The sequence below is a fragment of the Cydia strobilella genome, chromosome 4 (genome assembly GCF_947568885.1).
Source record: "Cydia strobilella chromosome 4, ilCydStro3.1, whole genome shotgun sequence".
NCBI classification, from domain to species: domain Eukaryota; kingdom Metazoa; phylum Arthropoda; class Insecta; order Lepidoptera; family Tortricidae; genus Cydia; species Cydia strobilella.
The window spans coordinates 9,454,814-9,479,070 of NC_086044.1; the positions used below are offsets into that span (position 1 = coordinate 9,454,814).

The 24,257-nt window shown below is 37.3% G+C and overlaps 3 protein-coding genes across 4 annotated transcripts in view; 1 reads left to right on the forward strand and 2 right to left on the reverse strand.

The window, feature by feature from the left end:
• LOC134740563 (centrosomin) overlaps positions 1-12,179 on the reverse strand; it is a 36,683-nt gene extending 24,504 nt beyond the window's left edge. The window contains exon 1 of one of the 2 annotated variants that reach the window (XM_063673083.1): positions 11,966-12,179. In XM_063673083.1, coding sequence (XP_063529153.1) covers positions 11,966-11,997 — 32 coding nt within the window. In that variant the 5' untranslated portion in view covers positions 11,998-12,179. Of the gene's footprint in view, positions 1-3,939; positions 4,726-11,965 lie in introns of those variants that run through there. The other variant, XM_063673082.1, reaches the window with a different exon arrangement.
• Positions 12,180-14,969: 2,790 nt separating this feature from the next.
• Positions 14,970-16,196, forward strand: LOC134740564 (small ribosomal subunit protein mS40). The gene is made up of 2 exons (XM_063673084.1): positions 14,970-15,481; positions 15,862-16,196. The coding sequence occupies exons 1-2, from the start codon at positions 15,077-15,079 to the stop codon at positions 16,015-16,017; spliced, it is 561 nt and encodes a 186-aa protein (XP_063529154.1). The 5' UTR covers positions 14,970-15,076; the 3' UTR covers positions 16,018-16,196.
• A 5,339-nt stretch (positions 16,197-21,535) lies between these two features.
• Positions 21,536-24,257, reverse strand: LOC134740565 (suppressor APC domain-containing protein 2). Its single transcript, XM_063673085.1, has 3 exons — positions 23,104-24,257; positions 22,438-22,635; positions 21,536-21,676 (listed from the first exon to the last, which is right to left on the reverse strand). Exons 1-3 carry the CDS (start codon positions 24,070-24,072, stop codon positions 21,563-21,565), a joined length of 1,281 nt encoding a protein of 426 aa, XP_063529155.1. The 5' UTR covers positions 24,073-24,257; the 3' UTR covers positions 21,536-21,562.

Genomic DNA, 24,257 nt, shown 5'->3' on the forward strand with positions numbered 1-24,257 from the left:
AATATAATAGGGATGTACCGACTATCGGCCACATTTGTAGTCGGCGATTAGTCGGCGACTAGTCGGCTAAAATGGCCGATTAGTCGGCCACTTAATAAGCAGTTGTGATAACACGAAGCAATTTATTATTGCTGGTGATATTAATATCGACATACTTTCAGATGACGTACATAGAGCTAATGTTACAGAATACTTGTGTCTCATGAGCGAGCATGGTTTAGCGCCAGCCATAACTAAACCTACTAGAGAGGGCGCTTGCTTAGACCACATCTTTGTCAGATCTAAATTTACAGTAGTCGGTACGGTCTGCGAAACAGATAACTGACCACAAGATGGTTGCCGTTGGAATTACCTCAACCAGACCCAGGCCTGTAATTAAGAATAAGCGTCGGTCACTTACCGACTTTGGCGGCGATGCTGCTGAACTTTCATTGGTCAACTGGGATCTGGTGTTAGAGGCAGGCGACACGAATTTGGCTCTTGATTTATTTATGACAACCTTCGAAGCTGTAGTTGCAAATAACACGCGGGAAGTAACTTTAAGTCGAACGAAGTTTACACTAAAACCATGGATGACGCCAGGGCTGCTTCGATGTGCTCGGCATCGAGACAGATTACACTTAAAGGCAAGACAAAATCCAAATGACGAATTTTCAAAAGTAACTTACATCCGGTAGAAAAATTTCTTTAACAACCTCCTAAGGAAGCTAAAACACGAACACGAACAAAGCCTCCTCGTGACTCACAACAAAGACCCTAAGAAGCTGTGGAGTGTGATAAGAAATATATGCAACATCCCAAAGAAACCGACTCAACACGCTGACTTGATTGATCCCAATGACCCCAAGCAGTCTCTGAATATGTGCAATAACTTCTTCTCGTCGGCGGGTAAAAAGCTTGCAGATAAAATTTTTGCTCAAACTGGGGTCGCTGAGAAGACTTTAGCCGCCAAAGTAAATATAAGAGAAAGTCCTTCCAAATCCTTCTTCATGCACCCTACAAATGTCAATGAAATCAAAAGTATTATTTCACAGCTTAAAAAGAATAGTGCACCTGGCCTGGATGGGGTCAGCGGCGACCTGATCAAGTCTGTTGGCCACCTAATATTGGAACCACTAGCACATATACAATAGCACTTTCCAGAACTGTGGAAAATAGCATCTATCACCCCCATAAGGACGGACCTAAAAATGAACCTTGCAACTACAGACCTATATCCCTACTTAGTGTCCTTTAGAAGATTTTAGAGAAACTAGTCAATAAAAGACTCGTCAGGTTTTTAGAAAGGAGCGGAGTACTGTCTGAGAGACAATTTGGCTTTAGGTCTCGCAGGTCCACTGAGGATGCCATCTCGCTCTTGGTCAATCTAATATCTGCCAACTTGGACAATAACATAAACTGCATCGGCGTCTTCTTGGACTTGGCCAAGGCCTTTGACACTGTGTCTAGACCAATACTCCTTCATAAGCTTGAAAAATTGGGGATACGGGGCGTGTCACTGGCCTGGTTCGATAGTTATCTATCTGGCAGAAGGCAACTAGTTAAAGCGGACTGCCACAAGAGCGAGCTGGACAGGGTGGATTTTGGGGTTCCGCAGGGGAGCGTGCTTGGCCCCACATTATTTTTAATCTACATTAATGACATTCACAACATTCCCCTTTCCCAAGCGGAAATAATCTGCTATGCCGATGATACAGTGATCCTTTTTAAAGGCGACACTTGGGAGAGTGTTTTTACTGCAGCAGAAAAGGGTATGAGTAACGTCGCCTGCTGGCTCCGAGATAACCTTCTAACCTTAAATAGTAAAAAGACTAAATTCCTGTGTTTTCATAAATCTGCCGCTTCCAGCCCCTCTAATGCTAGAGACTCAATCAAAATTCATAATTGCAATAATGTCAGTAACTTATCATGTACCTGTGAAGTAATATGTCGTACCGACTCTATAAAATATCTCGGCTTACTTTTAGACGAAAATTTTAATTTCAAAGCTCATATAAAGTGCCTCTCCAACAGAATTAGGAAAACGATGTATATATTTAAGAAACTTAGACATTCCGCAGACTTGAAACTTTTAAAGAATATATATATATATATCTATATGTCAGTCTCTAATCACATACGCCATCTCAGTATGGGGTAGTGCCGCCAAGACGCTTATCATAATGGCTGAAAGAGCTCAACGTTCGGTCTTGAAGGTAATGCTCAAAAAGCCCTTTCGATATCCGACAAACAGCCTTTACCAAGATGCTAAAGTACTTACAGTCCGCCAGCTCTACATACATAAAGCCTGTCTTTCAATTCACAAAAAAGCGTTAAGTCTGAAAATTATGAGAAATTACTTGCTAAACGCGTGTTTAAGTTACCTATCCCGAGGGTTAACACGGCTTTTGGGAGACGATTTGGCGACGTCCTCTGCTCTTCGATTTATAATACGGCCATAAAGCTCCAGAGCGAATTAATTAGTTGCACTGTGCAGGTGGCTAAGAGGTTACTTTTTACCTGGTTATCAACACTTGATTATGATGAGACTGAGACATTACTTTTGAAAATTGTTTAACACAAAACTGTAATGAATACAAAACTAACTAAATTAGACTAAAATATTGTAACTTTATAAAATTGTTTAATACAAAGCTGTAATAGATATAGAACTAACTAAATTAGACTAATATATTGTAACTTTATAAAATTGTTTAACACAAAACTGCAATAAATATAAAACTAACTAAATTAGACTAAAATACCGTAACTTTATAAAATTGTGTAACACATAACTGTAATAGATATAAAACTAGCTAGATTAGACTAAATATCATTGGAATATAATTGAAACTAAAGTTGAACCTAGAAACAAATTTAATAGCAATAATGTAATAACTAATAACAGAAATTGTATTTATCTTATTCCAGGTATATAAACCTAAATCTCATTTTTGTCCTCAATTGTAAAAATTCTTAATCCAGGTATATAAACCTGAATCTCATTTTAGTCCTCAATTGTAAAAATTCTTAATCCAGGTATATAAACCTGAATCTCATTTTTGTCCTCAATTGTAAAAATATTATTCTACTTAACTCGCATGACATAAAAATGTACATCTGGTCTCCCGCGATACAGGCCTAACCTAGTGCGGGGACTCCTGGAACCTCCGAATGTCAATTCAGTTATGCACCAACTCTTTTCTGTAACTTGTGATATGTACTTACTTTGTACTACAATTGTATTCGTTCTGTGCAATAAAAACATTTTTTATCTTTTTTTTTATCTTTATATCTTTACTTATTAGGTACAGAAAAATAGCACATAAACGAAATTAACAGCAAATATTGATCAAATGTTTAATACGCAGTTTACTCAAATTAATAAAATTATACTTTATACCTATTGAGGGTACATACGAATATTTTTGTTCATGTTGTTATATTAAATTTGTCTGTAGGGAGTAGATAGATAGATTCATTTGTTTCAAAGAAAAAGACATTCGCGATAAACTCAAAAACTACTGAACGGAGTTTCATGCGGTTTTTACTAAGGGGTTGTCCAATAATCACGTCATATGTTTTTGGCCGAGGTGCTCAAAAATATCTCAACACGCCTTTAAAGGCGTGTTCAGATATTTGTGAGCACCTTGGCCGCTCCAATCTAATTATCTGATGGCTGTACCATATTTATTGTTATTCATACAACAGCCTACACCCAAACACATACCTACATAATTTCAAATAATAACTCTAGCTAGAATAACCCCTTTAATTTTAAGGAATAGGTCCAATAATCACGGGTTCGATTCCCCGGACAAGTAGATTTTAGACTTTCTTCACAATCCTGTCGTTATTCTTCAATAATTTTCGGGCCAATATTCGATGACTGCATCTTACCCCAGATTAAATTAATGACTTACTATTTCATAATGTTTCGTTTTTTTTAAATTCTCTTACCTGAAAGGCGAAGTTATACCAGCTGCATGTTTAGATGTCCGCGGTAATGTTGCCATTTTGTACATTTATGTACCTCCGACCTACGCACTAGATAATATATAGTCAATACATAATGTATAAAAATCACATTTGAAACTTATTTGCGACGTTAAGGCACTGTCTAGGTACACAATAATTTGGAATAGACAACAAAATGCATATAAATAAAATAAACTCGTTCTACGTCAGTTTCATAGTAATTAATTAAATATACAAATCAACCACAATAGATAACATATAGTTGTCCGCTTCGCACTACTGCTTATAGATAATTGACATTTGTTTACTACTACGTAATAAATACGTACACAATCACTATACTTTGTAATAACACTCATTAACTCGAAGCGATGAAATAATTATTGTATTTATACTCATTAGTTAGGTTACTCTATTATTAACGACCGATTTTAGGCATTATTTGTAAGGTAATTAGTTGGACGTTGATGTTGTTTTTCACGGCACAATATGAGACTGAGCGAATGAATTTAGGACGGGACTTCGGGTGGGATTCGGGAGTATTCGCTTGCTACCGTGCACGTAAAAAGAGAGAGAATTAATTAGGAGTCAATGGGCAAGAAAGAGATGCAAGAGAACTTAAGAGTGATGTTACAAGGAACGAGGGGGGTGACGGATGCTGCGTCCAGAGATGTTACATCGCACACTGAGCGAAGGCGAGTCGAGTGTTTTATTGGCAAAGTGCGCTCTTTGTTTACGCAGTTGTACGGAGCTCCGGGTAACATTTACTCTGGTTTGCCAGAGTCGAACACTCCCCAACGAGTAGTAGCCGATGGGAATAAAGGGTCAACATGCACTCTTCGACACACAGAAATAGAAGTGGCAGCGTCGTTACGTAGCGCTGCTCCAAATTTCGATTTATGCGTTACTTCCTGGACGCGGTAGTGTTTTGGGCGACATTAATTTCCTTTAAGTTATATTAAGATTACGTAAACCTAAATATAAATTGACTATAGAGAGAACATTATAGCTTAAAAAGAAATTCAGTCTTTAAACGTGAAAAGGCTTCCCATACGAGGGTGTCGGGCTACTCGGTAGGCTTGTGTTTGTGTAGTACATGTACTAAAATCAAAAAGACACAATTCCCTCCACTGTCACTAGACCGAACTATTCCCTAATGATTCTGCTCTTAGTACGTTTTAGTCACTACACGCGAACGAAACAGAATGGGAGCGAAGACCGAGGAGTGACAATGACAGTAAAGCGATCCGAGTGATCCGACCCATCCGACCGAACTAAAACTAAACGTCGACTCTCTCTGTGTACTACTGTACTAAAAGACCGAACTAGTACAGTTGTGAGATTGTACTAGTTAGGAGCGATCTTTTCAGTGAACGAGCATGCACAACTCTACTACTCGCGCCAAAATTCTCATAACACAGTTTTCGTCATAAAATATAGTTCTGCAAAAGCATAGGTCTATGGGTCTAAGAAGCGTCGGTGGCTTAGCGATAAAGCATACGACTTCCAAGATGAGGGTTGCGGATTCGACTGGTGGACTGGTATACCTATTTAAGAATTATCGTTTGATATGTGTATCTCGTTCTTAAAGCCTCATTTAGACGGTTCAAGAACTTGCATGCTATTTTCGTTACGTTGGGGTATTTGGTCGATCGGCTGAATTCACTGTACTCTGTAAGTTAGCAATTAGCAATGTATAGAATATTGCATGCAAGTTGTTGAACCGTCTAAATGGAGCTTTATTATTCTATAGCTATGTTCTAGGAAGTCTGAATCGTATCGTATGTAATTTTTAGAGAAATATATACTTAATAGGATATATACCTATTTAATATCTTGGTAATTTGCGTTTAAATAGGAACTTAATGGATAAAGGGAGAAGACGGATTTAACCTCGGTTACATCTTGTATGGAAACTGCATGCTGACTGCACAGTTTCAAGTGGGATGCAGTCCGTTAGTACCGGCCCTTTATACGCCTACAATTAACTGGTTTAGCACCTACCTAACTCGAGTTCTAATTGTCGAATAGGTACGTATGTTAACGGACCAAAACAACGTATCCAAGTTAGTGCAACACGGGCAGACGTTCGCCTTCGCCCGTCTAGAAGGATCCGGGCGAAGGATTGGATTTCGTGACACTACGGTGGCTACTGGCTAAATATGTCTGAAGGGCATGGCGAATTATTAGTCACCTTGATACAAGTTTTTATCCATGAAACACATCTCCACCACAAAACAAAGGATTCACACAATAAAATAAAACCGGCCAAGTGCGAGTCGAACTCGCGTTCCAAGGGTTCCGTACATTATATTTTACACTATTTTGTAAGAATGTATTTTTTATGTGAAACGTGAGTGAAATGTCTTTAAAAAATCCGTAGGGGCCGGATCAAAAACTAAGTAATTAAGTCTGACTCACGCTTGACTGCACATTTCTAATAGGTTTTCCTGTCTATTTTGTGTATTTTTTTTTAAATTTTAGCCCCAGTAGTTTCGGAGATAAACGGGGGGGGGGTATGGTAACTTTTTGGCTATTTTCTTAAATAACTTTTAAACTATTTATTTCAATATAACAAAAAAACCGGTCAAGTGCGAGCCGGACTCGCGCACGAAGGGTTTCGTACCATTACGCAAAAACGGCAAAAAAATCGCGTTTGTTGTATGGGAGCCCTACTTAAATATTTATTTTATTCTGTTTTTAGTATTTGTTGTTATAGCGGCACTCGGTGGTGACAGACAGACGGACAGCGGGACGAAAAAGCGAGCCGACGAGTGCGAGCAGGATAGCTGAACATAATCCTACGACTGATTTCTTTCGCGCGGAAGTGGCGCCACGGCAAAAATTTGCGACACGCTCGCGCCGCGATCTGAGCGCTGTGGCTTGAATTTAATAATACGGGTTTAGTGGAGTGTGCTGGTATTAAAATACGGCGTTGCGTGAACAAGAGATTTCCTTTGGCAGAATTGGTCCTTAAGATCCAAGGATGGATTTAAAAAGTGGAGCCACCCAAGATTTTTGACGTAAATTGGGGGGGGGGGGGGGGAAGGGGTCTCTCTCTCTCACCTTTTTCTTGATATCTACATCAGTTAAGCTACCAGGCCAAGTTTGGTATCGTTTTCGTATTAATCAGGGATGCTGAATTCATTAATGATATGAAAGTGACACCATTCCGAAGTGAAAGCACAAAAAAATATGAAAGAAATACTTTTTTTTTAATTCCTCTTCACCCTTAAACCGCTGAACCAATTTAGTTTAAATTTGGCGAGTCTCAGGGAAGAACATAGGATAGTCTTTATCCCAAAAATCATCCCTTAAGAAGGGTGCGAAAAGGCAGGTGGAAATTTGTATAGAGATTCAATAACCGCTGAACTGATTTAGACATAATTTGGTATAGAGATAGTTTGAGTCCCGGGGAAGAGCATAGGATAGTTTTTATCCTAAAAAAAATCCGTTAAATGTGAAAAGGATGGTGTAGAATTGTATGAGGAATCAATAACCGCTGAACCAATTTAGATGAAATCTACATCTACATCTTAGATGTCCTAGAACCTAAACTTAAGCAATTAATAACCTTAAACATCGCCTACGCTTAAACCAAGGGGGGGGGGGGATCAAAAATCTGGGATATTTAGTTTGTGGTGAACATTCAAACACGACCAAAGGGACCAAATTACCTATTTGCATGTGTATCGTACATTCTACAGTACATATGGTAATATAACTTTTCGACGTAGTTACGTAATGTGCTTATTATAGCACCGGTGTCGTAATGTAGCACCAAATGTACTGTAAACAAATTTTAAAGGGTGAAATATGAAACTTGGTCTCCCCTGAGGTCTTGCCACTGGAAAACTATCTGTTGGAAGGTGCTGGTTGCAGGACTGTCTATGGTCATATTTGAATGTGACATATAAAGGAACATTGTTTTTTTCATGTAACAATTCTCTCTTAAATAAATATACTTTATTATAGCATAAACTAATGCTCATTCTTTAATTACTGCTTTCCACCATCAGTGGTAGCAGAGCGTGGTTGTGTAAAATAAAAGTGATAATAAGAAAGAATAAAAAAGTGTAAAAGTGAGAGAATCAAAAATGGGTTCGAACTTTCGTAACATCGAAACATTAACGAAATCCAATTACGACACATGGTGCCTACAAGCACAAGCAATCTTAATAAAAAGCGACTTATGGGAGTACGCGAGCGGCGAAAAAATTTTATCGACGACTGCGACTGCTGAAGAAAAGAGTGTTTTTGAAAAGGAAGATAGAAAAGCAAGGTCTGAGTTACTACTGCTTATATCTCCAGCAGAACTCAAGCAAATTAAAGGTTGCAACACGTCAAAAGAGGTATGGGATAAATTAATATCCATCTATCAAAGTTCGGGACCAGCAAGAAAAGCTACCCTATTAAAACAATTAGTCTTGAAGAAGATGACACCTCAAGAAGACGTAAGAGACCATTTTAACAACTTCATGGATGTCGTGGGTAAATTAGAAGACATGAAAGTCACTATTAACTCAGAGCTGTTAAGCATAATGATGTTGTTCAGTCTACCTACAAATTTCGATAGCTTTAGAACGGCGATTGAATCGAGAGACAACTTGCCTAGCCCTGAAACTCTCAAGGTAAAAATAATCGAAGAATATGAAGCAAGGAGGCAATCTGAGCCCCAAACTTCAGAAGCATTCTACATGAAGGCAAAGAAAAAGGGTTTAATGTGCAGCAACTATAATAAAAAAGGGCATTCAACAGAAGATTGTTGGTCGAAGAAAAAACAAAAGAAAAACTAAAACAAAAATCAACAAAAGAGCTACAATGTATGTTTGACAACTGAAACGTCAATATTCAAACATGGGTCGTGGTGTCTTGACAGCGGCTGTACGTCGCACATAACAGGAGAAGAAGATTTGTTGACAAACCTAATCCCTGCATCAGATAAATTACGATTGGCGTCAGAAAAGCATACTGCAAATGTAGAAGGTAAAGGAAAAGTGGTACTACATTCTGATGAGTACGAACATATCTTAAATAATACGCTTTACGTACCGGACTTGACAAATAATTTAATGTCAGTAAACTCAGTAAGCAAGATAACAGATAATGGTTTTATTTGAAAAGAATCAAGCTAGTGTCCTAGAAGACAAAAGTGTAATCTTAAAAGCAAAGAGAAGAGACGGGTTATACTACCTTGAACTTGAAGAGCCGACAGAGACAGCCAATTTCACGCCTGTAGTAGAAAGCGATATTATACATGTATTCGGGAACAGAGCGTTTGTTTTAAACAAAAATCGCAGAGGAAAATTGACTGCGAAAGCTAGCAAGGGAGTATTTATAGGATATGCGAGAAACGCAAAAGGTTATAAAATATACATACCGGCGAAAAATGACATTGTTATCAGCAGAGATGTACGAATAATGGAGAAGATGCATTTCAAAATCAATACTGCTGAACAATATGAAAATATTCAACGGGAACGTTCGGAACATGAAAAAGAAGAAATTTAAATTGAATTAGAACCTTGTAAAACTAATAATAACTTACCTTTTCAGGAACCTAATCAATTTTCTTCCGATTCAGAGTCTTCTTTCCAACCTGCTGTTGCTGATCCAGAAATTCCAGAGCCACCTGAGATACCTGAACCTGCTCAAAGTGAAAGACCAAAGAGAGTAGTGAGGCCGCCAGGATGGACACGAGATTTCGAGTTAAGTAGTACTCTGGTGTTGCGGGTGTCCATGGGCGGCGGTAATCGCTTTCCATCAGGTGATCCGTCTGCTCGTTTGCCTCCTATTTCATAAAAAAAAAAAAAAAGTTGCATTACTATGTCTGCGTCTAAAAATAAAACTGACTGCTCGTTACTTACCTATGAAGAAGCTGTGACAGGCACAGACAAGCGAAATTGAGAGAAGGCAATCCAATCTGAAAAGGATTCACTCGAAAAGAACAACACACGGGTGTTAGTTGACAAGTCGGAAGCCAAAGGATACAAGATTCTGTCCAACAAATGGGTATTTAGAATAAAAGATGACGGTACGTACAAGGCGAGATTAGTCGTACGTGGCTGCGAGCAGAAAGGTAATCTGGATTTTGAAGAAATTTATAGCCCAGTCGTAAGTAAATCTGCTCTTAAGACATTATTAGCCGTTGCCGCATCTAAAAATTATTACTTCATGACTTTTGATGTCAAGACTGCTTTCTTATACGGCGAACTGTCAGATGAAGTTTACATAAAACTACCTGTTGGCTATGATACTGGTCGAAATGGAACGGATAAAGTTTGTCAATTACGAAAATCACTATACGGATTAAAACAAGCTCCGTTCACATGGAATAAAACCTTTACCCCAGCAATGTTTGATTTAGGTTTCAAGACAATAGAAACCGAAAGATGCGTATTCGTAAACGAAGACAAGTCAATAATAATCGGATTGTTTGTCGGTGATGGTCATAGGAAAAGACCGAAAAAAGATAGACTGCATATTAAAAAAACTTGAAACTAAATTTGAGATGAAAAGAAATGAAAATCCAAATACTTATCTGGGTATGGAAATTCATAACTCCAAAGAAGAAATAAGGTTGACGCAGAAGATTAACAATATTTTGGAAAAATATAATATGAAAGATACGAAATCTTGTGACACACCTGGAAGCATCGATGCAAAGGCGACACAGGAAACTCCCCAGGAGAAGGAATACCCTTATAGAGAGGCAGTGGGGAGTCTTCTGTATCTATCGACCAGAACGAGACCTGACATTGCACAGGTTGTCAATTTAGTAAGCAGAAATGTTGAAAACCCGACTAAACAAGATGAAAGTGAAGAGGGTATTCAGATATTTAGTTGGAACTAAAGAGAAGGGCATACTGTTTAAAAGAAATAGCCCGTTGGAAATTATAAATGCTTACTCGGACTCTGATTATGTGGGAGACCCGAAGACGAGACGAAGCACATCTGGCTCAATACTTATGATAGCAAATGGACCTGTTTCATGGGCATCCAAGAGACAACCTATAGTGGCCCTTTCATCTACTGAAGCTGAATTTATTTCTGCAGCAGAATGCTGTAAAGAAGCGTTATACCTAAAATCACTCTTAAAGGAAATTACAGAAACAGAAGTAAAAGTAAATCTGCATGTCGATAACCAAAGTTCGATACAGCTTGTCAAATCTGGTTCCTGTAACAAAAGATCGAAGCATATAGATGTACGATACCATTTCATACACGAACACTTTGTGCAAGGGTTGATTGATATAAGCTACTGCCCGACAGAAGTACAGTTAGCAGACATAATGACAAAACCATTGGCTAAAGTGAAGTTTGCTAGACACTGTGAAACGTTAATGTGTGGATAGTGCCATACCGCAGCCACATGAGCATCCATCAGGAGAAGGTGTTGGAAGGTGCTGGCTGCAGGACTGTCTATGGTCATATTTGAATGTGACATATAAAGGAACATTGTTTTTTTTTTCGTTTTGATGTTTTAATATCAATGGCATAACATGTAACAATTCTCTCTAAAATAAATATACTTTATTATAGCATAAACTAATGCTTATTCTTTAATCACTGCTTTCCACCATCACTATCCATATTATGTAATGCATGGAACAAAATCCCATATGAATACATAACCCTACACAACTCACTTTAAAAGTTGTATAATTTAATAAATGACAAAGCTTATCCTATATCTGTTCAGCTGTGTTAACAGGAAATACTAGAGTAAATTCAGTTACTTACTGAAGAAAAGGTAATGTTGGTTTGGTAAAACACGGCATAAAAATTACTTCCTTTAGCCTTCCTATAACACACGTGTGTATTGTCGGAAATAGAAAGCTGAAATATTGCCTATAAAGATAATAAAAATTAATTAGAAAATCAAATAGGTGCTTCAAGTTGGATACAAGATTACCGTGTTCTACTGGTGACTTGACTTTGTTTATCCTATTAGAAATTTAAAATTAAAGACATAACTGACTAAATAAAAACTTTAAAAACAACTCACACAACAGGACTCTCTCCAGTAGCATCAGACATTTTGTAGTTCGACGGAACTCCTTCTAATGAACCTAATGTAACTTCCACGAGTTCTTTCAGTTACTGATTCCACTAAACACTGTTAATAATTATAAATATGTTTGAAATTCATCTAAACACAGAATCGAGTAGACAATAAAAACAAAATATCACACCGATATACGTTAAAATCCGTTTGAATTCTCCAAAATTGAAATGAATAAAACGTCAAACACGGCTTGGTGGTGTTGCTATTGATAAATAAGGTCGGGGTGTCGTAAAGGGCTACACAGGCTTTGCGGCATTTTAATACATTGCCAACTATAGTTGGTCAAGCAAATCTTGTCATTAGAAAAAGGCGGCAAATTTAAAAAATGTAGGCGCGAAGGGTTATCGTCTACTACTACTACTACCACCATCAACAGAGGCGCCAACTGGTGAGCAAAAAAACGATAGCCCTCATTGTTGCAAAAGTGACCGCTTTCAGCTTTAAATAATAGTTCCTAATCTCTCCGGTGGCGCTAGTTAGGCTCTGGGACATGAGTATAACATGAACCACATATAAGGCAACAAATAACCCGACCAAATTACGTAGGTTGTTTTTGGTAGTATTTCGGCATGAATCTAGTATAACTGGATCGGTCATGAGGAGTGGGGGAAAATGACCGAACGGGATAGTCTTATGTATCTTTCAGTAGGAGTAGCAGAGAAAGCGCTGTTATTGTTTGTCCTTGTCATAGTTTCACTTTTCCACCGCTGCCACAACCGAGATTGTGGCAAACAAATAATTACGTGACATGTCATGTTTGTTCGTTGCTTGTTTAATTATCGTTGTTTTGTATGAAATTGTGCTTTCTCTTATGAAATATAGTGATGGTTAGCGTTTTGAATGCTTGAACTTTGATAAAATACTGGTGAATTGTTCTGTAATCGGCTGTAATAGCCGCTCTGAGCAAAAATATGAGATCATAATCTTTCACACGTAAGTACGGTATTTTACACCTTCCTCTTAACGCAATATGTGAGAATAACATCGTAAAATTACGTTACACTCAAAGCAATGTAGAATCAAGCGATTTCAATAAAAATATCACAATTATTTACGCAAATTAACAAAACATTATTTGTACAATTATCCGCCCAAATTACGTAGTTAGGTAGGAGTCTGAGGTCAGCCATTTTTAAACTTCTTCTTAATTTAGCTACATAACAATCATGTTAGGGATACCAGATGAAAATATCATAATTTTATGGGTAATTTTGACCTCGAAGTTTTTTCGTACTTTAATTCCAAAAAATAAATAAACAAATGTTGTGAAGATTAAATGTGGTGTACATTAATTGGTGTGATTGCGATTTGTGATTTCTTTAAATTAAAACCCATAATACATTTTATTTTACGTTTTATTTACTAAACATGTTTAGTTTTGTACCACCTGCGCGAATTATAGGAGGTATTTCATTGTTTATACGCCTAAAAAGGACGGCCCATTGACATTTTATTTAACAATGTTTTAATACTGTCAAACAAGCTAACTTTGCCTCCAGGGTAATCGCCCCAACGTGATATCAAATATTGGGGTAATTTTTACCAATATGGTATCCCCACGTTTATGACGTCATCTATGTCTATCCCTTACGGGCGCACGCGTATAGCTGGTCTATGTAATGCTAGGTCTATGTATTTCGGTGTATGGTGGCGCCGCCTAATTACTGTTTTTTGATGGACACTTTTTATACATAGAGATTTGGCTCCTTTTATATAGTCTCCATGGACCAAGGCTTAAAGTTGAAAATCCAACAACGCTTGATAAAAAGCGCTACCGCCGTCGTGTGAATAAATAATACACATGTTTCCATTTGTGTCATTCAAACGCTTTTTTAACGCGCGTTGAAAAAGCGCTCGTGAGTATGAGGTGAGGAGGGTTATTAAATATTCTTTTTCAGGAGGCAATCCAGTAAATCCGCAATGTGAATAATATATTTATTGCTTTATTGTTACAAAGTTATAATTATTTAGGTCAATTTTAAAATTAAATAAACTAACTAACTAATCTGTAAAACTAAACTAAACTTATAAAACTTAAAATAAACTTATAAATAAAAAATGCTGCCCAGTTCGCTATCATCTGTAAGGCTCCATACGCACCATAAGAAAGAGCGAGAAAGAGATATCGCTTTCTAGCTCTTACTTATGGCGTCCCACACGGAACGCTTTTTAAGCTCTCGTGCGTTTGGGGCCTTATGGTGCCCAGAAGACTGGCAGCGTTAAGGGCCCTTCACACTCGTGCGCGAATCGCGGCGCGTAGTCTGGAGCGCGCTTTACCTCTTTAGGGCCGTCCACACTCGTGCGCGAATCGCGGCGCGTTCCGGTTCAGCCCAAAGAATATATACTCACGCAGTCAGTGAGTTCTTTTAAAGTTGATCTGAAGAGCCTCTCGTGCAAAGAGTAGTATAATATTGTTTATTAGCTCCGTCAAGGCGCTGTATAATTGGTCTAAGGGTCTTCTTCTTCTTTTAAAATTATGGCTTCAGCCCAGTGGGACTATTTCGCCAGTATCAAGGTATTGAGAGGTTTACAAACGACAAAAATTGTACGGTTGTACAAGACAGTGTACGGTGATTTGTTAGCTCTTGTAAATCGATAGCTAGTCTTTACAAGAAGCACGTGGACTACCGGCCGTTGACTCCAAGATGGTGGTTAAACGCGCTTCAAAATTAATTCTCCATTCACTGCACACTACCACATTAGTTTACTGTATAATAAGCTATCGATATTACACTTTAAACAATATTAATAAACAAAAAACAAAGTAATTAATCACGATGCTAACTATCAAGATGGCGCTCGAACCGGAAGTCCTGGTCTAAGGGTCCCTTAAAATAAATAAAAAACAATGTCAATGCTGTCACTGTCATGTTAACGTTAACGCATGAAATAGTATAACCTAACGTCATGTCAATGTCAAAGTGACATACCGTATCATATCATATTGATGAAATAACGTGTTTAATTCTTTGGGAACTTCATTTTTCTCTTTATCAGTCATATTATAAAATAAAATATTTATTATAAAACAAAATAGTAATTTATAAAATCATGGCTCTGTGGATTGGTATACAATCATCCATACGTAGAATTATTTTAGCCGAAGCTAGGACCAGTGTTCGTTTCTACTGTGAGCCGGCCGACAATGGTGAAGGCGAGGAGCAAAAACCGATCGATCCAGCTAAAGATAGGACCAAAATTATTCCCCCAGAAACCAGTATAAGATATATGCAAAGCAAAGCCTACCAACAAACTTATGGGGAGAAACCAGTATGGTTTTTGTACAGACGTAACCACAAAGGTGCTTTTGCTCCAAGAAAGACGAGAAAAACTTGTGTGAGGAACGGTATTATATCGACAGGAAACCCTTGTCCCATTTGCAGGGATGAATATCTGGTTTTAGATCACAGGAATACTAAATTACTGGAACAGTTTATTTCGGAGCACACTGGACAGGTATGGATTTTATTAATACTTGTGAATTTAAGAGCTTTGTTGGCTTTAATTTTTTTGGCTATTTGATTTGATTTTGATACACAATAAACATTTATATCAAATGTTGTGCCATTTGACCTAATAATTATTTTGGTAAACTTCAACCCATATTTTTATAAAACCCCATATCAGTGCAATCAGGATGGGTGGTTTGCTGCATGCAAACAATATTGGCTGCCTGGCAACCTCACTTTGCTTTCAGTGACTGACCTGGTGATCTACCATAACTTTTTCTGCACATTTAATATTAATTTTTAAAATACATGCTGGTACACTGGTGTGTAATATGTACAAAGGATTTATTTTTCAACTGTATTTTTTATTTATATTTCTCATTACAGATACTGGATGCATTCAAGACAGGACTCTGCCGAAAGAAGCAGAAAGAGCTCCTAGTGGCCATTGAACGAGCTTGGGACCAAGGAAACCTCACATATGATGTGCCATTCAGGGAATATGACTACTCCTTATATTACAAGAAACAATTAACACAGTAAAGGTTGTATTTCACATTTTATTGGTTATATTATCTTAATGTAGTCAAGCATTCTATAATTGCAGGTTTGTTTTAGTATAAATATATTTTTCTTAAGTATGGCACTACTGTTAATTGCAAGACATAGTATTAGTATCACAAGAAAATAAAATGTACACAGTTGTGTAATTTGTTTTTTAACATACCAATTTATATTAATTAATCATTAGAGTCCTCATGAGTCCTTGTTCGTATATGAGTTTTCAAATTTTAATGACTGTTGATAAGGGGGCGTTCAAATAATACGTAACACAATTGTTAACGTTTTCGTGTAACCCCCTCCCCCTATCTAAAAGTTACGTAACACCCAACTGACCATTTTTACCTAAAAGTCACAATGTTCAACAAAGTATAATCATAAAATTTAAGAAATGAGCGAGCGTGTATGAGGAATGTTATAGCGAAAGATGTATGTTAGAATCGTAGCAAGTGGAAATACGGTCTCTGCCTACCCCTCTCGGAAATATGCGTGATTATATGTAGGTACTTATGTATTTTATTTAATAAAAAAAAACATTGTTACGTAACGCCTTGTACCAAATTTCTAATATTGCTATTATACTAATACTTCATTCGATTTGCTGGTTCCTTTGAATGTAACTGCGTCGAAATATCGGGAGCTCAAAAACAATACAAAAGGTAATCACGGTCTATATCCTGGTCAATATAAGTCTAGCATTATGTATTCTGTGGTCTAGCGAAAATTGCCAAATATGTGACGTCACACCAGTGCGGAGGGGGTTGCCAAATGTTACCAGGTGTGACAAGGAGGGGAACTTTTCACGATTTCTTCCATACATATTGGCGCAGCTGTGCGGTCTGTGACCGGGCCGTTTATTCTTGAAAAAGATATGTAGTCAACAACAAAATGATTAGTTTTCCTATTTTTTTTATGACGCAATTCCATTTCCATCCAGTATAAATATTTCTGAGAAATTAATCGAGAAAATGAAGAAAATTAAAAAAAAGCACGAGAATATATTTACAGTACATATGGTGCTACTTTCTCGCACTAGTGCGTCAAATAGCGCTTTTCGTGCATATGTCGAAAGTTTAAAGGGCCATATGTACTGTAAAACGTTGTAAGATACACGTGCGAATAGGTAATTCGCAACTCGTGTCGATTTAAAACACTCCCTGCGGTCGTGTTTTAATTTATCGCCACTCGTTTCGAATTTCCTCTTTTCCGCACTTGTATCGTAAATAACTATTTTAATACAGTTTCTCAAAAAGTGATACTTTACGTAGCTGTTTAGTTAGCCTTCGCAAAGTTGGTTTTTGCGAACTGCTTAGTGCTTTTTACTTTTCCAACTTTTTAAAATTTACCTATTTCTGACCGTAATCCATACAATAGTTTGGATGTCCTAAAACTTTTTTTATTTCGCTATTACACGTTTATTATAGGGCTCCCGGTATCCGTGTTACACGCCGAAATGTGTTCCATGTTCTTAAGCCCGGCGGTACTAAGAACCCGGTTTACACGGAACCGCCGGGATTCGAAAACGTTTCGAAGGAACGTTCCCAAGAAACGTATCTTAGACACGTATCTCCGTTTACACGGGTACTTAAGACCGTTCCGAACGGGTCCAAATACTCCGAACCAGTTTGAGCCAATGTACAAAGGTAACAAGGTCCACTATTATTATGTTGACTTCAGATGAATTCGTTTGTCGTACGATTTTTAGTGAAGCTTTTATTCTATCGCCCCAATTTATTAAGTTAAGATTAAAACCGCTATTTTAATACCGTAAATCGAATTAATTTCCGATTTTTTTAGTTAAATGCCTACAATCCGAAAAAAATTTCACTTGCATCGTGGTTTCATAAAACCGCACAATTCCTTTTTTTTTAAATTGTTTTTAACCGTATTGATAAAACATAGGTACTGAGCCATCTTCCTATGTTTGATAGTAGGTATACATAATTTTTATTTTAAACTATTTATATCATTTAATAAAACCGATTGCTTCTAAGCTAATTACATAAATTCGATATCGATCATAGATTTTAATTATAGTTACATAATGGTATAGTATTTTCGTTAATAATAGGTGTGCAGACAGAATACAATATTAATTAAAAATAACAGTTTAATTATTTCGTTGTTATTTTTATCTCGGATCTATTACTGCTTTGCGAAAACAACAAACCTGCCAACGGCGCAAAAAAGTTATTAGTAGGTACACAAAAGCGGGATTATCGAGTAATCATGCTCAAATGAAAAGCAGAATTTTACCCAAGAACCATAAAAACCTATACTACCTTGGATAACTTGCGATAATATTGCTAATTACATTAAGATAGATCTTTAAATTGGTAATCATTCATAATTCACTTTGGTCACTTTCTCACTAGCCTTCAGGTAATAAACTTAAATGCGCACCTTGCCGACCGGTGGTCCATCCATCCATTGTTTTCCAATATCCTTTTGTTTGTCGTCGTCGAAAACATGTAGGTTCCCAAACTATTACCGCCGTAGGTCACCGCCAATTATTAGCTTTATGTCGTTGTAATAAGGTCAAAACATCTGCACAAGAAAATGTTTTCCATTGTTTTGTAGCCGTACCGCACTAAAAAGCGTTTTACTGTAGTAAGAGGTACCTAAAGCAAAAACAATTAGAATTTATTGAGAAGTTGCAAATTTTATCAAGTTGATTTAAAGTGTTTATTAATAACTAGCGACCCGCCCCGGCTTCGCATGGAGAGTCAAGCATAATAAAATACATTCTGTAACAAGTATTCACTTCGGAAGCCTAATAATACTAAGACTTCACTGTCCATTTGTCTGTCACCACTCATTAGGCTGTATCTCATGAACCGTGATAGCTATATAGACAGTTGAAATTTTTACAGATGTATTTCTGTTGCCGCCATAACAACAAACATTTAAAATTAAATTTGTACGGAACCTTCGGTGGGCGAGTCCGACTCGCACTTATCCGGTTTTTTTTAGAAGTTAATAATGGGTTAATTATTCTTAAAATATAGACAGACAGCCATCGCGCACTTTTTTGTAGTCCAATGAAAGAGAGACAAGTCCACCATACATTGAGATCAAATAGATTGGGCAGCGTTTTCGATTAAGCCAGCGTGATTTTTTCTAACTTCACTAGCAAACATCGTCATATTTCTACCAATTTAAACAAAACCTTAACAAAATATACACATAAACATTCCCAAAGAAAAACTTCATTCATAGGTGCGGCGGGGGACTTTGTTTTATAAGGTGTACCTAGACCTACATTACATGACAAGAACTACAATTTCATATCATGTTCTTAAATTAAACTAAAAATAAAGAAGCAAGTTAAAATTGTTTTTTTTTTTATAAATACCAAAGATAGATATAACTCCGTAATAGATGGATACAGTCTAAGGAAAGAACGTGCCTCGAAAATCACGAAAATTTGATACTCGATCAGATGGCGCCACTAGTCTTGGCCTACACTCGTATAGAGGGCGTTGACTGTTTCGTTTGTTATTTATAATTTAAACGCATACTAGTGAAAGAACATGGGTCAAAATCATATAAAAATTATTAATGCAAATAAAAAAATCATTTATCCATATTTAAATACATTTTATCGTATTTTTATAAATATTTATTTTTAGTTTTATAGTGTGTCGACAGATGGCAGTAAATTTACTGGGGTTACAAAATTTACTATGACAGTACCGCTCTAGTATAAGTTACTCTATGTAAATACTTAATGCCAATTTCGAACATTAGTTTGTTTTTTTTTAAATAGGTACTAACAGGTTTTTTTATTATATTGCTAACCCGCAACGTAAAAAAAGTAGCTATTTAAAGTGCTATATAAAATACTATACTTTGATAAGAAGCGTGAATACTCGTAATACCTATTGCAAACAAAAACTACCTGCTCAAGAAAGGGGTTTCTAAACCGTTTATTGAATTTCGACTCTATGACCCACGGAATAAGGTTAAATATGACAGAATCTCGTCATGAATCTTTTGTCTATTCATTTGTAGCTGGCGTTCGTTCCTTCGCTACTATCGTCAAGGACGTGTCCCGGAGGCACGGATAAATAAGATACGTTTCTTCGAATACCCGTTTATCCGTGTACACGGGTCTTAACTACACGAACGGGCCAGAAAACCGTTTACGTATTATTCGGAAACGGGTATTCGAAACGTGTAAACGAAACACGGATTCGACCGCGAGCCCTAGTTTATTACGTCCAAAAAATATGATTACACGATATAAATATTTATTTGTTATTATATAAATAAAATTATATTTTTTTATTTGGCTGAATTAAATTATCATTGCCACGTTGGATTAATGAAAAAGTTGTAGACCATTAACGCAGCATAGAATAGGTGATGTTACTGCAATGTTCTGCCACTAGAGTGCAGCACAAGCCTTTTTAGTAAACCATAGAGTAACTTATACAGAGGACCTACCGGGAAACGCGAATCCGAAATTTCGCTATCTGCCTCTTTATCGCTCGAATATGCAAGAGTGACAAAGATGTTAGATAACGAAATTTCGATTTTATTGTTTCGCGATAGACCCTCAGATTGTGGTAGCGGCGGCCCCTACGCAGAGCTTCGCGTAATATTTCCTATTTGCAGCTGACCTCAGGTCCTCACTGACACCTTGAATTTTTTTATGTTTTTGAGATAGCACTATTTGGCTTATGAACACATGGTTCTGGGTCTTAAATTTCTATGTTATTTACTATTGAGAACAGGATAAACAATTTAGCACCTAAATCTCTGTATGATCTTATTCTATTTTTTTAATTAAGAACCCGGTAACGATTTTGGAGCAAAAATGTAAAATTTATAGATTAAGTCGTTGAAATTATACACGTTTTCTTACGTAATATCTAAATAACAAGTATTGATTTTTATTAGCACATCGTCTCATCTTGCCTTTTTATAATGAGGTGGCGAGCGCGCGTCACCGGTAATATATGAAGAGAAGGGGCAGTTTTTAAAAAATCATCAAAAATGTATGGTGGTAAATTATACAAATTGATGTATAAGAACAGTTTCAGCAAATATTGTAGATTGTTTAAGTATCATAATTACGTTGAAAATAAGTCGATTTTCAGAGGAATTGTCACTTGCTTTGAAGTAATTTCTGAAGAATCTGATTTCGTCTAACTTTCATTTACACTACTTCAAAGTCATAATAATAAAAATGTAGTGTGTAAAAGGTGAAGTATATGATATGTGTAATACAAAATTTCCATTTTTAGCCGTCCAAACTTTACGAAATTGACAAATAAGAGCGACAAAATCAGTGGTTTACACGCGTTTACCTAAACGTCCATCAGAAAAAAAAATACTAATTTAGTGAGTGTGTTATCAAAAAAAATATCTGTAAAACGACAAGATTATAAGACGTGCTAATTGAAACCAGCCCTTGTTATTTCTATTACGTATCAAAAGTTGTAAAATTTCAGCCACTAAAACTATCAATATTACATTTTTGCGACTAAAATCGATAACGGGCTCTTAAATTATTTGTGTGTTATGCAAAGTTATCCAGTATCTTTGTTCGATTTCTTTGTCCTAACACCTCTCTGATCAGTGCTGACTTTTCCCTCTCCAAAACAGCTATTCTCTCATTTTTCCGATTGACTTCCTGCAACAAAGAACAGAAGAACTATAAAATATAAAATAAATACTTAATATTTCCCAGACACTCCTTAAACCCTCAACTTCCAGGGTTCTAAAGTTGTCAGTAAAAAAAAAACTTTTTGAAATTTAGATTCATTTCTGACCCATTGTTGCGTTGGTGCCGTTGGTGGGGAGCGGATTGTTCACGAGGAGTTATACATATGTATAAGCGTCCTTTGGGCTTGAGCGATTTGTCTTTTCCTTTGATAGGTATAAAGTATGAACTGTCAGGAAAAGCATTTCTAAAACTTGAAGAAATATCTGAACACATACATCAGTTCTTAAATACTATTTAAAAAATAAATAGATACCTTAATGCTGTTGCACAGGAGTAAAAACGTAATAGTCATTAGTAATTGGCATAACCGTGCCGATAATCACGGCAAAAAGCTTCGGTATCTATTGTTAACTTTTTATCATACGTAACTCATTCGGTCTTGAGTGTAGAGGTACATAGAACCAAGCAATTAGAATTGTTGATTGAAGGTGGAACTGTTTGTCAATAGCTGGTATTGAATGTTAGATTTCCGAGAAGTCGTAGGGGGCAAACAATGGCTATATATAGGCTATAGGCTCATGTATCCTTAATTTTTGGCAATTAAAGAGACACCTTTTGTTATATATATATATATGACAATTACAATGTGTGTAGAGAGAAAAAAGAATCCACCGGAGACGAAAGGTGTATTAAAACGGAACAGACACAGTTCTCTAGTAATTACGAACCTCGGCTAACACGCGGTTCTGTTTGGTGACGGATGTGAACACGCCCGTGTTTGGCGCGGCCGGCAGCGCCAGGTTCATGTGCAGCGACAGCTGGCCGTGCCGCCAGCCTGCCGCGAGCGCGCCCAGCTGCCGGTTCAACTCCAGCACTCGTGCCCGCAGTAGCTCCAGCCGTTCCTGATGCGCTTCACTCCATGGCTCCTGAAGAGTAACGGCACATACCACGACTGTACACACTTACCTACTTACTGATAATGTCACTGCTCTTAGTTACCTACTTAGGCGCGAATAGTGTGACAGTATACTTGTCGCAAATCTTGTCTTGTAAATTAAAATGATTTTCAAATTAGGACTTTAAGTACTTACTTACAGTACCTACCTACTCGAAACGAAAGCGCTGTATTTCAGTTCTGCGCTGGTATTGTACGGCATTAAGTACTACTCTAACTTTAAAAAGGTTAAACCTAAACTAGAAAAGTGTAGTTCAAAGGCCAGTTCAGTCAACACCGCTGCCCACTAGGTATATGTATAAGAACTTATATGAAATGACTAGATTTGACACGAGAAAAAGAATGTCGAATTGTTTTCTAGTACCTAATTAAGTAATCAAAATGCACCTTGAGTAGGTATGTTACGAGTATAAAGAATTGGAATCATTCTTAAACTTACAACATAAACTCCCATCCGCCCAGCATGTCGCATCTTCTCCTGGACCTCGCCCAACTGCTTTAAATACCACTCTCTTGCTTCCTCGACTGCATTCAACCCCTGTAGCAACACATCCTTTTCTTGTTCAATTTGTTTCATTCGTTTAAGGAGATTATAGTCTACACCGTTATGTAGGGTGTGTCGCCGAGGCTCGCGACGGCGCATGCGACGCATGCCTTGCGCTTGTGTGTCGTTTGATGGTCTTCCATCTCCCAGGCCTCTACTGGCCTCCTCTCCCGACCGAGCTACTTCCTCAAAGTCAATTTTTAAGTCCCCAATGTCTTCAGGCTCAAAGCGTGGTGCGTCATCTGTTTTGAAGCTTCTAGAGGGTTCCTTCCTTTCTGCAGAAATTTTCTCCAATCTTGGCGGTTTTGGAGGAGCGAAAACCCTGTCGTGTTTATTTATTGCTGCTCCGTGGTTACTCATCTCTTGGAAAGGGCCATCTTTGCGGCCTAGCAACTGGGGCATGCTGATAGTTCTTTGTTGTGATGTTGTCTCTGTATTTTTAATTGCGTTCCAATTCTTGTCCTGCTGCACATCGACATCGAGCAAGGGCGCTGAAGGCGGGCGATGGTGGCCATGAGTATTGTTGCTTATTTGAACATTGCCGCCTCCTGATTCTTCGTCGTTAAGTCTGTTAACTTTATCAGAACTTTTTTCAACTTGATTGCACAAAAGACAGATTTTAAGGCCGGTACAAAAGCGTTCAAATGTTAGTAAACCGTCGTGGGAAGCGACCTTTTGAAGGCTCTCTATAACACCTCTTGGCAAACCCTTAGTGCGGTCATCTCTCCAACGATTTTCGATATCCGTGAGCTTTACGTACCCAGTATGTTTATCATCCATAATATCGAACAACGTCCGCATCGCGGATACAAACTGCTTTGGTAATGATTCCATATTTCTAGATGGAGCTTGGGTCATACTCATATTTTGGAATTTAATGAAAATTAATTAGGTAACGCATAGCACCTTTATTAACAACACTTCACACTTATTTTATGTAAATAACAAAACACTTGCATTTAACAACAAATGTGCACTTTTACAACTTTTGCACCGCTTAAACTTTGATAACTTTCGTCAGTTAATAAAATGACAATTGGCCTTTATTC

Bases quoted from the DNA above. Each gene is read 5' to 3' on its own strand.
- LOC134740564 (XM_063673084.1), top strand. From the start codon at position 15,077: ATGGCTCTGTGGATTGGTATACAATCATCCATACGTAGAATTATTTTA. The intron at 15,482-15,861 runs GTATGGATTTTA...TTCTCATTACAG, and splicing joins TTTCGGAGCACACTGGACAG to ATACTGGATGCATTCAAGAC.
- LOC134740565 (XM_063673085.1), bottom strand. From the start codon at position 24,072: ATGAGTATGACCCAAGCTCCATCTAGAAATATGGAATCATTACCAAAG. The intron at 22,636-23,103 runs GTAAGTTTAAGA...GTTACTCTTCAG, and splicing joins GGCGGATGGGAGTTTATGTT to GAGCCATGGAGTGAAGCGCA. The intron at 21,677-22,437 runs GTTCGTAATTAC...TCTTTGTTGCAG, and splicing joins AGAACCGCGTGTTAGCCGAG to GAAGTCAATCGGAAAAATGA.